At 40.9% G+C, this 14,783-nt stretch overlaps 1 protein-coding gene across 3 annotated transcripts; it reads right to left on the bottom strand.

Moving 5' to 3' along the window:
• Positions 1-1,436: 1,436 nt before the first annotated feature.
• Positions 1,437-14,722, bottom strand: LOC136707100 (zinc finger protein ZFP2-like). 3 transcript variants are annotated; one of them, XM_066680996.1, is made up of 3 exons: positions 14,438-14,505; positions 11,598-13,174; positions 1,437-2,986 (listed from the first exon to the last, which is right to left on the bottom strand). In XM_066680996.1, the coding sequence occupies exons 2-3, from the start codon at positions 13,065-13,067 to the stop codon at positions 2,099-2,101; spliced, it is 2,358 nt and encodes a 785-aa protein (XP_066537093.1). In that variant the 5' UTR covers positions 13,068-13,174; positions 14,438-14,505; the 3' UTR covers positions 1,437-2,098. The 3 variants fall into 3 exon arrangements, with proteins under 3 accessions (XP_066537093.1, XP_066537092.1, XP_066537091.1); XM_066680995.1 differs by lacking the exons at positions 11,598-13,174; positions 14,438-14,505 and adding exons at positions 5,748-6,186; positions 7,946-8,044 and having other exon boundaries at positions 1,437-3,272; XM_066680994.1 differs by lacking the exons at positions 1,437-2,986; positions 14,438-14,505 and adding an exon at positions 14,609-14,722 and having other exon boundaries at positions 9,046-13,174.
• Positions 14,723-14,783: the final 61 nt, after the last annotated feature.

Genomic DNA, 14,783 nt, shown 5'->3' with positions numbered 1-14,783 from the left:
TGCTTGGCCCACACTACAGGATTTAAAAAAGCCTAACCGATATTGAAAGAATTAGACACCACGTGTCAAGTACGTCGGTTTGAACTTGACGTACATCATATTGAGAAACAACCAACCTCTCCATTCCACGTCCAAAGTGCAGATGAATTATGCATGCCCAAAGTTGCCGATGATCCCACCCTGGCTTACAGAGCAGGATGTAAATGTATCTTTAGTGGGACACTATATCACTGCATTTGTCTCAACCAGATGACCTACTCCTTCACAACACATGTACCTTAGGTCTGAAACGGGACCAAATTTAAACAAACAAACACAAAAAGTAACTCTGCTGGTCCCAAGCCCAGACAAAGGAGGGTTGTACGTAAGTTTAGCAAGTCCACCCCACATAAATCTTTTGATTAAATTTGATATTCTAACATTTAACAACAGGACAAAACTGATTTATGCAATGTGGGTCTAGACAAAGCATTAAATTCATCAAGTTATTTTGAGAATGATGGCCTATTACAATGACAAAAAATAAATAAAAAAATCAAACATAAACGGATGACATTTAATTTGTTGTTCTTAACATATTTAGGGAGTTTTTATACTCGCTTTTTGTCTCTCCCACGACAGTATTTGTCTCTTCTAGTGTCAATTACTAATGAACAATTATGCTAATTAGGCAATGGAGTCGACTTCTAGCGACTTTACGACAGCCAATAGCTACTATCCTTACTGAGGTGTTGGCAACACTTCAATATTCAATATTTCAGCACATTGCCAATTGGAAAATTGGAAAGATATTACTGGAACAAAAACATTTTCTTACCACAAAAAAGTAATATCTATGTCTTGTGTCATGAAAACATTCTTAGGGCATTACCACCTCAAGCGTTTAAAGAAGCAAAAAGAGTAAAAAGATAGATGAAGAAGAATTTTAAAATAATATATTCATAAATAAAATAAACACTCCTAAGTGCTGAACTGTAAACATATTGCACTTAACCCTTTAGAAGCCTTAGAACAGTGCTTGTAATGGTGGTTTCGCACGTACATTCATTCATTGTATATAACCGCTTATCCAGCCTGATCTATGGCGTCGGATCCTCATTAAATTTGAGAGAAAATAATTTTGTGTGAGGAACAACCGTGTCAGGCAAAGAATAGTGCTCTTGCAAATGGGAAAACATTTCCCAAACGAAAATACACTTTGTGCGAGGACAGTCAAGGTTCTCCCTGTGCACGAGGGAAAGTTTCTGTGCTTGTGACCGGGGGTCACTATACCAGACAAATTAGAACCCAAAATAGAGTAGACAGGAGACTATAACATACATACACACACACACACACACACACAGACACAAGCACTTGAGCTACACCTATATTCTTGTTTACATTCTCAATTTAATGCGGTCTCCTACGTTCATTTACCGTACGCAATAGCAGGAGTATACGCACCTGATAGCATGCAGCTGGCAGCGCTTTTGAGTTTATTGAGCTCTATTACCCAAAGCCTATCATCGTTATCGAGCAAAAATGTATCAAAAAACAAATCAATATCATTTTATCGCCCAGCACTACTTTAAATACAGACACATCTCTTCACCTTTTTCCCGCAGAACACCCTAATTAACAGCGCTCCGCTCGTTTCAGACACAGCCGTGATGTAAACAAACAAGGTGGATTGTGGTGTAATAATCAGAGCTCTACTCTCGTTGGTTTATCAACTTTCAGGTGTTACATTAACGTGGCGTTTCACACCAGAGAGTTGGTGTCCACCCCACACTACAGGATGCAGTCGTAAATACTGAACGTTTCATATTTATGATCCACAATCGGGACGGCCGCACTTCACTGGGAGAAGATTGGAGGAGCAAAGGTTGGATTATAGATTCCCCACACTACTCGATAATCTGGGAAGATGATCATTTACGATCACACTAAAGTCGGGAGACCTCTTGGTATTGTCGGGAGGAGCAAATAGGTTTAAAAATCAACCCCATTAGTAGTGTGGGCCAGGCTTATGTTAAATTAATTAAACCTGTCATTTTCTTAATGCACTTATGAATATTAAGATCCAAAGTCTGAAGGTCCCCCACACTGTTCAGTGTTACTCCGTCTGTTCTGTGTGAATGCGTTGGTGTATTTGGAGATTCCTGTGTCTATTAAAACTCTTCCCACACTCTGGGCACTGAAATGGTTTCTCTCCTGTGTGAATGCGCTGATGATCTTGGAGATGCTGTCGGCTCGTAAAACTCTTCCCACACTCTGAGCAGGAATATGGTTTCTCTCCTGTGTGAACATACTGATGTTGCTGGAGAGAAAGCTGATGAGTGAAGTTTTTCCCACACACTGAGCAGTGATACGGTTTCTCTCCGGTGTGAATGCGTTGGTGTATTTGGAGATGACTCAGTCTATGAAAACTTTTTCCACACTCTAAACAGAAATACGGCTTTTCTCCTGTGTGAACCGCCTGGTGCTGTTGGAGAGAACGCTGGTGAGTAAAGCTCTTCCCACACTCCGAGCACTGATATGGTCGCTCTCCAGTGTGAATGTGCTGATGTGTTTGGAGATGACCCAGTTGTTTAAAACTCTTCCCACACTCTGAGCAGATATAAGGTTTCTCTCCTGTGTGAATGCGCTGGTGTCTTTGGAGATGACTCTGCTGAGTAAAACTTAGCCCACACTCTGAGCACTGATACGGTTTCTCTCCAGTGTGAATGCGCTGATGTTTTTGGAGATTACTTTGATAATTAAAACGCTTCCCACACTCAGAGCACTGATACGGTTTCTCCCCGGTGTGAATTTGCTGGTGTTGTTTCAAAGAACTCTGCTGATTAAAACTCTTCCCACACTCTGAACAGGAATACGGTTTCTCTCCTGTGTGAATTCGCTGATGTCTACTGAGAGAACTGTAATCGATAAAACTCTCCCCACACTCCGTACAAGAATACGGTTTCTCTCCCGTGTGGATGCGCTGGTGTCTCTGGAGAGAACTGTGATGATAAAAACTCTTTTCGCAATCGGAGCATGCAAAGGATTTCCCAATGTCTCTTTTTTTCCGTCTCTGTCTGCCAGGTGTGTTGATGCGAAGAGACGCAGAGGATGTTTCCTGAGAACTGGAGCTACCGCCCTCTGCATCCTCACATTTAATCTCTTCTGATTTCAACATTAGGGAATAATCCTCCTGGACTGGTGCAGTTCTCAGTCAATTTGTGGAAATAAAGTAGAGTGGTCTCTGAGACTATGAGCAGGAAGAGAGTTCCAAAGGGACCTTGCGTTTTCTGAAACAGTGAGAAAGGGACACGTCATTAAAAAATCAAATGTCATATTCAACCAAAGCTGGAATGCGGCACAAGGAATAAATCAATTAGCAATGAGCAAATTAGCACATGTCCAACTCACAATTAGTGTTCTGCCAGGTTAAGATCACCAAAGACTTTTGAAAATTAATTTATCCTAGACAATATCTAAAACAGAACGATGGTCTTGTCCCAAACCAGTTAATAAAAAAATACACACAATACGCATTCACATAAATACACACAAACCTTTTATTAAAATTAAATACAGGACATGGTTTTTGGGCCTACAGTGTGTCTGAGTTGTTGAAATTTCTTGTTGCTAGACAAAATAATTACATTTAAACCCAATCAGTGGTTAGTCTTTTATTTGCAAGCATGTTCTTTCGAGAGCTCCACACTGGTTCTGTGGCAGACGAGGTCATGTCAGGGTAAGTTGTACTAAATGTTAAAAAATGTAAAAAAAATAATATGCAACAGTATGCAAGTCATTAGGTTCTATATTTAACTGAAAATGACTGTTTTGTGTTTAGATAAATATTTCCCAGATGCCAGCAACACGTTCCAAAAATGTAAAGACTGTGTCATGTTTACCACTGTGTTGCATCACCTATTCTTTAAAACACACTCTGCAAGTACTTGGCAACTATCAAGGATGCTGGCTTTGAGCTGTCTGTTTATAACAAGCTGGATGGAGCCTCTCCTCATTAGCCCAGAGGACGCTGAAAGAATTAAAAATTTTGATTCCTTGGACGATAGGACACTTTTCCACATTGCCTCATTCCATCTTAAATACGTTCAGGACCAGAGAAAGAATTATGCAAAGTGGGAGCAGGCAAAAAGGCATGGTTTGTAAAAATGCTGAAGCTAAGAGAAAAGCCCTGTTTAAGTGTGGCGATGTATATGTATATAAACACAGTCCAGTTCATATTAACAGTGTTATTTTAACTTTATTAAACATACATCCCTTTATATTTGATCAAAAAGAAGTAATATTAACTTCATAAAGAAATAGGACATAGCCAGTAACCAGACATTTATGCACTAATACTAATATAATACTAACAAGAGACAAGGAACCAAGAATATAAACCCTAATCTATCACAAATCACCTGTGAGTAATTAGGACATGTGACAGGGCAGGGGCTCAGTAACTCAAGGCAAGCATGTGCAGAAGGAGAAAGAACCATGCGACACCTAGAGACGAGACTCACAGAAAACAAGACCGTACACGAAGAGGGAGGGATCAACCCTGACATGGTAGATTTTTTTTTTTTTTTTTTGCACTATTTGTCTTACACAGAGTTGTGATCCCTCTCCAACTTTACGTCTGAAAGATTCGGAGACGCTTTTTTTAAACCCAATCATGTCACTCACTTTTTGCCAATTAAACAAATATATATATTTTTTTTATACCATTACAGTTTTGTGTATCAACCTTTTGTTCCCCTCCCCCACATTTTTGAACCTGCTTATTTCCAAGAATGGGGTTCGTAAATTGCCACGTGAAATTTTGTGTTTTGGAGCTTACAGATGTTTTTTTTTCCTTTTCTGATGAAACACTGTCACAAAGTTGAGAGCATTTATGTCCAAAATCAAAAGACAGGTTAAATGTAATTGTATGTCTTACTTTGGGATGAAGTAAAATAAAAACTGCGACATCAAAGGTCAGACTTTGTTGACAAATACCCTTTTTAGGTTCCACTACGAAAGTTGGCAAGTGTGGACAGGGAGAATAAGTTGCTTTAGTGATGTGGTAAAAACTGCTCTTTTCTCATAACAAAAGAGGTCGAAATATAATGGTCACATCAGCTACATCATTCACCGCAAGCAAACAAACAAACATCATGTACAGCTGGTTAGCATGTGTCCCGATATGTTGGTGATTGGACAGAAAACGACAGAGGTGAGCATTTGAAGTTGTCTGAGAATAGATAAACTTTTCAAACAACAGAGGCAAAAAACTGTAAGCAAGCTAACTGGCTAATTTGAATTCATTATTAGATATTAAATAAACTGTAAATACATTTTGAGTAAAGGTTAATAGTCCTATGAGAAGTCCAGACACCTTCCTCCATGCTTTGTTTGGTTTTAATACCTGTCTGTAATTCTACAGGGACCTGTAAAAGACAGGGAAGGCTGAAATATCAGTTATCAGTTTCTCCGTCATTTTCTCAAGCTGTGTTTAACTTGGGGATTGCGTCATGACACGGCCTTTCCATGTGGCGCTGATTGGCTACCAACTAGAGAAACTCGCTTCTCATTTGCATAAATCTGGATAAATCTCAACTTTTAGCCACTCTCAACCTTGTTCACGCCGCTGTCGCTCCCAGTGTCCTCTGTGGCGAGCTGCCGCCGGTCTCCATAGAAAACAACAGGACGCTTTACCACACGGTGAACGCATTGTAACAAGATCCACACATATTATTGCTAGTAATAAAAAATAATTAACTTACCTGTACAGCCAGATAAATGTCAACTCTGTTACATCAGTTATGAATTTAAAATCACTAAGCTCCCACCACCTTTCAAAAGCCAAGCCAATGTTAATCCTGGTTTTAGGAAAAAGCTGAGAGATTTTCTAAGGGAAGTCCTAATTCTGTGGTTTTTAGTTTGACAGCAGGTGAATGAGCAGATGAAGACTTTTTTGGGTGTTTTTGTCAGATTTGATATTTTGGTTGTTTTTTAGAATTAACATGTTAGATTTGAGGGCGGCATGGTGGTGCAGCAGGTAGGTGTCGCAGTCACACAGCTCCAGGGGCCTGGAGGTTGTGGGTTCGATTCCCGCTCCGGGTGACTGTCTGTGAGGAGTTGGTGTGTTCTCCCCGTGTCCGTGTGGGTTTCCTCCTGCCTTGCGTCCAATGATTCCAGGTAGGCTCTGGACCCACCGCGCCCCTGAATTGGATAAGGGTTACAGACAATGAATGAATGAATGTTAGATTTGCTGGGAAAGTTGCACTAATCACACTGATGACATTTAATATAAAATATGTCCCCTCCACACTATGAAATAATAGTGTGTTGTGTACAAACCGGAGTCCCAAAAAGTTGGGACACTAAACAAATTGTGAATAAAAACTGAATGCAATGATGTGGAGACGGTAAATGTCAATATTTTATTCGTAATAGAACATAGACGACAGATCAAAAGTTTAATCTGAGTAAATGTAACATTTTAAAGGAAAAATATGTGGATTTCACAGTGTCAACAAATCCCAAAAAAGTTGGGACATATAGCAATAAGTGGCTGGAAAAGTGTAATTGAGCATATAACGAACAGCTAGAAGACCAATTAACACTAATTAGGTCAATTGACAACATGATTGGGATAAAAAGAGCTTCTCAGAGTGTCAGTGTCTCTCTGAAGCCAAGATGGTAAGAGGATCACCAATTCCACCATTGTTGGGCAGAAAGATAGTGCAGCGATACCAGAATGGTGTTACCCAGCGTAAAATAGCAAAGACTTTTAAGTTATCATCATCAACCGTGCATAACATCATCAAAAGATTCAGAGAATCTGGAACAATTGCTGTGTGTAAGGGTCAAGGCCGTAAAACTCTACTGGATGCTCGTGATCTCCGGGCCCTTAAACGTCACTGCGCCTCAAACAGGAATGCCACTGTCAAGGAAATAACAGAATGGGCTCAGGAATACTTCCAGAAAGCATTGTCAGTGAACACAATCCACCAGGGACTGAAATGGCCAGCCTGCAGTCCAGATCTTTCACCTGTAGAGAACATTTGGAGCATCATAAAGAGGAAGGTGCGACAAAGAAGGTCCAAGACGATTGAACAGTTAGAGGCCTGTATTAGACATGAATGGGAGAGCATTCCTATTTCTGAACTTGAGAAACTGGTCTCCTCTGTCCCCAGACGTCCGAGTGTTGTAAGAAGAAGGGGGGATGCCACACAGTGGTAAAATGTCTTTGTCCCAACACTTCTGGGATTTGTTGACGCTGTGGAATTTTGAAACAACATATTTTTCCTTTAAAATGTTACATTTACTCAGATTAAACTTTTGATCTGTCATCTATGTTCTATTACGAATAAAATATTGACATTTGCCGTCTCCACATCATTGTATTCAGTTTTTATTCACAATTAGTTTAGTGTCCCAACTGTTTTGGAATTCGGTTTGTGTGTATACACTCACAGAGAGAGAGCACAGATTAATACATTAGACTATTTGCTTAAAACCTGTGAAATCTCACTGCAGAGGAGCACACTGCATGGCAGCAGAACTGTTATATTGTCAATGATATTCATAATATAGTATTTTGGTAAACATTAAGGTATTACATGGTTGTTGCGATTTTATAAAAACAATAACTCCCGAAGGGCAGTGCTGTACTGTGATTTTATCGCGGTTAGAGGGATTTTAAGCGCTCTTCCTCCCTAAAATCACGGTAATACGCGGTCTCTCTGGGTTAAGACCTTCAGTAAACAGTGTGAAAACTTCCACCCAGCTCCCAACATTATTACCTCCCACAATCACAGCTAAAGCTAACATTAGCCTCCTGAGCTCAGTGTGGACACACTTCCCTCATTCTCCACCTTCTTCTTCAGAGAGAGAAGCTGTCCGCCCTCGTTTCTGTGAGAGAGAGAGTCACAGACACAGTGTAAACGGCGTGGAAAAGTCTTACACAGATCTTTACCTTCAGTAAAACACCTCCTGGTTTATCTCCAGCTCACAGCTCTCCTTCTGCTCCTCTCTCACACACAGCCCGCTCCACAACACCCGCCCCTCAGCCGCGATTGGCTGGAACCTCATAGGAGCAGCTCTCTGATTGGACAGTTCCCATAGAGACAGAGAAGTCGCAGTTCTAACTGTCACTGGGTTCGCTGAAGAAGTTTCTCAAGTTTCCCAAATACAATTTTATATAAAAGCTATAAACAAACACTAATTATTGTTTGTGAGTGTGTAATTAATTAATCCTGCCCCTTTCCAGCACAGCTTAATAATAATAAAACAAGTATAACGTACAAATAAATTAATAAAATAGATACAATTAAAATCCAAATTCCTCAATAAGATTCCTAAAGAGTCATAAGAAATAAGACCAATTCAGCAGTCCTCCTCTCTCTGTGAGACAACACCTGTAAATGAGTCCCGAGGTGTCCGGCCGAGCTTGTGAACTAACCAACGCCGAGCCTCTGGATAACGCCCTTGGGTAGGGTGATCATATTTTGGTTTCCAAAAAAGGGGACACTTGGGGCAGACAAACACATGCCTTTATGAACGGATATTATTCCTTTCAATTCAATGTAAACAATAATAACAAATAATAACACACTATAAAAACAGTTTATCTTGTCAATTGCTGTATGTATGATCACGAGTTCATATGGAGTCAGTCTAAACTTATTGCTTGTGCATATTTAAATGTTTAGTTGCTCATAAAGCATGTTGAAAATGTATAACATTCTATGATTAACTTCTAACACTGTTTTCTTTTGTTTGTCTAATTGTAGTTGCATCAGGAAATGGGTCGCCTTCATAAAGCAATGAATGTGTGCCGCCGCTTTCAAATTGGCTTTAACCGGCTCAAGGGAAATCACCCTTGGAAAACAGCACAAAGGAGCAATAGAAGATGCACTCATTGAAGATCTTATAGGTAAGTGATCTTTAAAGGTAGTCTTTATCTCAGTTTTTTTTAGATATCTAATCAATTTACATTTAATTGTTATTTTTTTAATTGAAAAAATAATTTTTAGGGATTTAAAGTTATTTTTACGGATTAATTTCCGAGCTGCCCTTCTGATGTTGCCGGCCTTATTTAGGGAGAAACTTTAGAGTTACGTCATGCTTGGAGAGGTGAGGTGGTTTATTTTCTTTTCTGACATTGTATATGATGTTATGCTTTGCGAATTCAAGTACTGCTTTTACACTTTTTTACTTTCAATATAAAGACTTATGGTTGGTGGTTGATGTGAATATCAAACGGCTAGACTTTTCACACTCTCTGTGTCAAGGATTTCCATCTACCTCCAGTTACTTGTCTGATGTACCATTCAAAATCCGTAAAGCGTGCAATCACTCTTCTTCAAGAAATGCAAGTCAAATACGCAGTTAAACAGCTGCAGGGTCCTGGAGGTTGTGGGTTCGAGTCCTGCTCCGGGTGACTGTCTGTGAGGAGTGTGGTGTGTTCTCTCTGTGTCTGCGTGGGTTTCCTCCGGGTGACTGTCTGTGAGGAGTGTGGTGTGTTCTCCCTGTGTCTGCGTGGATTTCCTCCGGGTGACTGTCTGTGAGGAGTGTGGTGTGTTCTCCCTGTGTCTGCGTGGGTTTCCTCCGGGTGACTGTCTGTGAGGAGTGTGGTGTGTTCTCCCTGTGTCTGCGTGGGTTTCCTCCGGATGATTCTCTGTGAGGAGTGTGGTGTTCTCCCTGTGTCTGCGTGGGTTTCCTCCGGGTGACTGTCTGTGAGGAGTGTGGTGTGTTCTCCCTGTGTCTGCGTGGGTTTTCTCCGGGTGACTCTCTGCGAGGAGTGTGGTGTGTTCTCCCTGTGTCTGCGTGGGTTTCCTCCGGGTGACTCTCTGTGAGGAGTTTGGTGTGTTCTCCCTGTGTCCGCGTGGGTTTCCTCCAGGTGTCTGTGTGCTCTGGTTTCCTCCCACGCTCCAAAAACACATGCTGGTAGGTGGATTGGTGACTCAAAACTGAGTGTGTTGCCCAGTGAAGGACTGGTGCCCACTCCAGGGTCTATTCCCGCCTTGCACCCAGTGATTCTGGGTAGTGCCCCTCTTTGTATTGAATGTGGGGAATATGTCCATATTGTTAGCTTACCATCAAACATTATAGAATCTTGCAGGAACCAAAGTTGAGTAATACTACGACTGCCATCTCTTGTTCCAGTTCCAGTATGTAATGTGATTTATCTATCCTGTTTTGATTTAGAATAAAGAAAGTTGAGAGCCCTTTTACCGAAGTACTGGTCAGTTGAATCTGCACATGAAGGTGACTTGGGTGTGCAGATATGATGAAGTTGGTGTAAAATGTCCTCTTAAACATGATGTTAAGAGAACCGGATGAACCTCTTGTTCTCGTTCAGACAAGAAGTCTCTTTATGCCCACTTGCCGAATCCAATATAGAGAACCACTTGAAGCATACAATATAGAGAGCCATAGAGAAGCATCCAGGGATCTATTCTAGGCCAAAGGAAATGAGACAACAATGTCAGTAGCCTGGGATGTATCAGTAGCATCAAGGAATGGTGCAAGCATTGTTAGAAAAAGCAAAGTTGGAACATCTAAATGATATATTAGTTATAAACAAGATATTTATCTAAGTGAAGCTCACTCAAGTGGACAAGAAAAACAAATATAAGGTAATCCTTTAATAGTCTCATAGCGAGAGAATGTACAAATGGCAGCCTACTACAGATTTTATGTTTCTTACAATATACAGTATATTTGAACTGTACTGGACCTGTAAAACATAGTGGGGCCCGCAGTCTTGACAGTCAAGGTATCTTGGAATGGTGCAACAGGTCAATAACTGTGTCTGCAGGGTCATTAAATGCTGAAATCTATTTCAGATGAATACATAATTATTTCAAGCAAAAACACAAACCTACATGAAATCAGATGACTCCAGCCAACCTAAGCTTACCTCTGATCTTTGCAGGTTTGTGATAAGAGAACGCCCATTTCAAAAAGGGTTACACTTAAATCAGTAAGCAAAAATTATTCAAGATCTTGCATTAGTTATCATTCCTTACACTTGAACCTTTCGGCAAAAGTGGCCAAATAATTATTAAAAAAAAAGATTTCAGATACTGTTCCAGATAAACATGTAAAGCACACACTTACGGTGAGTTTCGGCAGCATTTTATTGGCTCGACTCAACTCAACTTTATGCGCATTTCCCTGGTTACTTTTGTCCCACTACCACAGCATGTGATTTCTGGAGTTGTGAAGTACTATGCTGCAGGGCTGTGAGTAGAGGGGAGAATGCTGAACTATTCTTAACACTGGGAAACTGAATTTATCTTTAACCTGTTTGCTGTCCGTTATATCTCTGTTCATGAAGAGGTATTCTGAAAAACTGTGTCAAGTGTTAGAGGTTTCATTTCCTCCAAGTAACGAAACTCATCTGGCAAGACGTACAAAACTCATACACGATGAATTTACAAGGTTCTACACTGAGTGTACATGACCACTGTGAAGTTAAGCACTTCTTATGGCATTATGATTATGACCTGAAAGCACTGGTGATCCTGGAGGTGCTGCTGGCTCACAAAACTCTTCCCACACACGGAGCATGGATACCATTTCTGTTCAGTGTGAAACTGCTGGTGTATTTGGAGACGAATCTGTCGATTAAAACCTTTCCCACACACTGAACATTCATACGGTTTCCCTCCTGTGTGAACGTACTGATGATGCTTGAGAGACCTCTGTCTATTAAATCTCTTCTCACATTTTGAACACTGATATGGTTTCTCTCCTGTGTGAACGGACTGATGTTGTTTGAGAGAACTCTGATGAGTAAAATTCTTCCCACACTCTGAACACTGATAAGGTTTCTCTCCTGTGTGAATGCGTTGATGCACTTGGAGACTACCCAGATCACTGAAACCCATCGAACACTCTGAGCAGATATAAGGCTTCTCTCCTGTGTGAATGCGCTGGTGCCTTTGGAGATGACACCGTTTTATATAACTTAATCCACACACGGAGCACGGATACGGTTTCTCTCCTGTGTGAAGGTACTGGTGTTGTTTAAGTGAACTCTGTCTAATAAAACTCTTCCCACACACTGAGCACTGATACGGTTTCTCTCCTGTGTGAACGTGTTGGTGTTGTTTCAGAGAACCCGGATGAGTGAAACTGTTTCCACATAATGAGCACTGATATGGTTTCTCTCCAGTGTGAATTTGCTGGTGGCTTTTCAGAGAACTCTGTGTATTGAAGCTCTTCCCACACTCTGAACAGGAAAATGGTTTTTCTCCTGTGTGAATGCGCTGGTGCTGTTTGAGAGAGCTCTGCTCAGTAAAACTATTTCCACAGTCTGAGCACTGATATGGTTTCTCTCCTGTGTGAACACGCTGGTGTTTATTGAGAGAATTCTGTCTATTAAAACTCTTTCCACACTCTGAGCACTGGTACGGTTTTTCTCCTGTGTGAATGCGAAAGTGTTGTCTGAGTGAACTCTGGTCACTGAAACACTTCCCACACTCTGAACAGGAATATGGTTTCTCTCCAGTGTGAACACGCTGGTGACTCTGGAGATTACTTTGACAAGTAAAACACTTTCCACACACTGAACACTCATATGGTTTCTCCCCTGTGTGAATTTGCTGGTGTTTTTTCAGGGAATTCTTTTGACTAAAACTTTTCCCACACTCTGAACAGGAAAACGGTTTCTCTCCTGTGTGGATGCGCTGGTGTCGACTGAGAGAACTGCAATCAACAAAATTCTTCCCACACTCAGTACAGGAATACAGTTTCTCTCCTGAGTGAATGCGCTGGTGTCTTTGGAGAGAACTGCGATTATAAAAACTCCTTTCACAGTCAGAACATACAAAACTTTTCCTTTTGCCTCTACTTCTCCTCGTCTGTCTGCTAGATATGTTAGTGTGGAGAGACTGCGAGGATGTTTCCCGAAAACCGGAGGTTTCACACTCTGTATCCTCACACGTAATCTCTTCTGACTTCAGTATTGTGATACAGTCCTCCTGTACTGGTGAGGTATAAGTGTGGAGAGACTGCGAGGGTGTTTCCTGAGAACTGGAGCTTCCGCACTCTGTACCCTCACATTTAATCTCTTCCGACTTCAACATCGCGATATATTCCTCCTTTATTGGTGAGGTTTCATAACGGATTTGTGAAAGCAGAAAGGTCTTGCACACTTAATCCAGGGAAGAATTGCAAAGGGAGGTTTTCTTTACTGAAAAAAGAACGAAACAGAAGGAAGTGTATAACGTCAGTATCATATTCAACAAAAGTTAGAATGTTGCAAAAGGATAAGATTCGTTTGTAACTATGAGTTTGACACTACATTCAGCACAGATCCAAAATACTCTGCATCTCCCCCATACACACACACAAGTTAACAAGACTACAATCCACCGCTCCTTTCAAAGCCAATCCATCTCCATGTGAGTGAAGATGATGACATGATCACTGCAATTAAATTAAATCTTACTTGCAGTCTCATTTCAAAATCAAGTACCACTCTGCAAACAAAAACAGCCATGTGGATGACAGTGTGACAGCAACATTTTCCAAAAGCTATTTTCCCCCACATAAACACACCCCCAATAACAACTGAGTTTTCAAAAATCCCCATCTTGTAGAGCGTTTTGGATGACCTGTTTTCAGAAACCTACAGCACAGTTTTAGTGTGAACAGTAATCAACACACAGACAACAACCATGTTGACTGTGCCTCAAGTTGCCATGGGTTCATGGTAAGATGCCGAATAGAAATGGGGATCAGTGATGTATCTCATTTCATGTCGTTAGGGCTGATACATGGTCCAGTCCAAGCTGCAGACTGGAATATAGATCAGTCCTCTCCATCCAAAATCTTGAAAAATATATATTTATACACATATACATACACTACACTGTGCCCAATGTATACTGGAGGGAAACATTAGAGATTCTGCCGCAGTTTTGTTGCAATATGGAAATATTAATCACTGATACTTTCACATTATCAGAAAAGAACAGCTTTTCAACTTTAAGCCAAATCAGAAAAATAATTTTGGCCTCAAAGACTTAAATAATATGATTATTGAAGTTTACATAAAGTCTGTGTGTGAATAATTAACAGATTCAATCAGCAGAGCAGAGAAATATACTAGAGATGAATATGCTAACGGCTTTCCATTAGATCCAATGATGAAAATGCTAATATGGTTAAAAGACACATTATAAAATATGGATCCTCAAGCTTTGTTTTTAAATCTGAGACCTTTCCCAGCGGAGGAAGAGGAGCTGTGTATGAACTAAATGAATAAACATCTCACATCTATTTACATTAGTGCTGTGAACACAGCTAAAAAAATGTGACTGCAACAGAAGGGAACAAAGAACATCCTCCATGAGGCAGTGTTTTACTGCGCTCTTAAATCACAGTGATGTCTCTCAGAGCTTAGACCTTCAGTAAACTGTCAAAACTCCCACCCAGCTCTTAGCGTTATTACCTCAGAAAATAGCTAAAAGCTAACACTAGCCTCCTGAGCTCAGTGTGGACACACTTCCCTCATTCTCCACCTTCTTCTTCAGAGAGAGAAGCTGTCCGCCCTCGTTTCTGTGAGAGAGAGAGTCACAGACACAGTGTAAACGGCGTGGAAAAGTCTTACACAGATCTTTACCTTCAGTAAAACACCTCCTGGTTTAGCTCCCTCACACAGACCGCTCCACAACACCCGCCCCTCAGCCGGGATTGGCTGGAACCGCTCACACCCTGCGCTCTGATTGGACCATTCCCATAGAGACAGTGGCAGGTTCCACGGTTTGCTGAAAGTTTCTCATGTTTCACAAACTCTT

The sequence above is a fragment of the Hoplias malabaricus genome, chromosome 9 (assembly GCF_029633855.1).
Source record: "Hoplias malabaricus isolate fHopMal1 chromosome 9, fHopMal1.hap1, whole genome shotgun sequence".
NCBI classification, from domain to species: domain Eukaryota; kingdom Metazoa; phylum Chordata; class Actinopteri; order Characiformes; family Erythrinidae; genus Hoplias; species Hoplias malabaricus.
Note: the sequence above shows the minus strand (reverse complement) of the source record. Positions and strands in the feature narration are given on the sequence as shown.

What these genes read in the sequence shown, in the direction of transcription:
- LOC136707100 (XM_066680996.1), bottom strand. Translation starts at nt 13,067, where the DNA reads ATGTTGAAGTCGGAAGAGATTAAATGTGAGGGTACAGAGTGCGGAAGC. An exon ending in GGAAAGGTTTTAATCGACAG is followed by an intron (nt 2,987 to 11,597) that starts ATTCGTCTCCAA and finishes TTTTATCATCAC; the next exon opens with AGTTCTCTCCAGAGACACCA.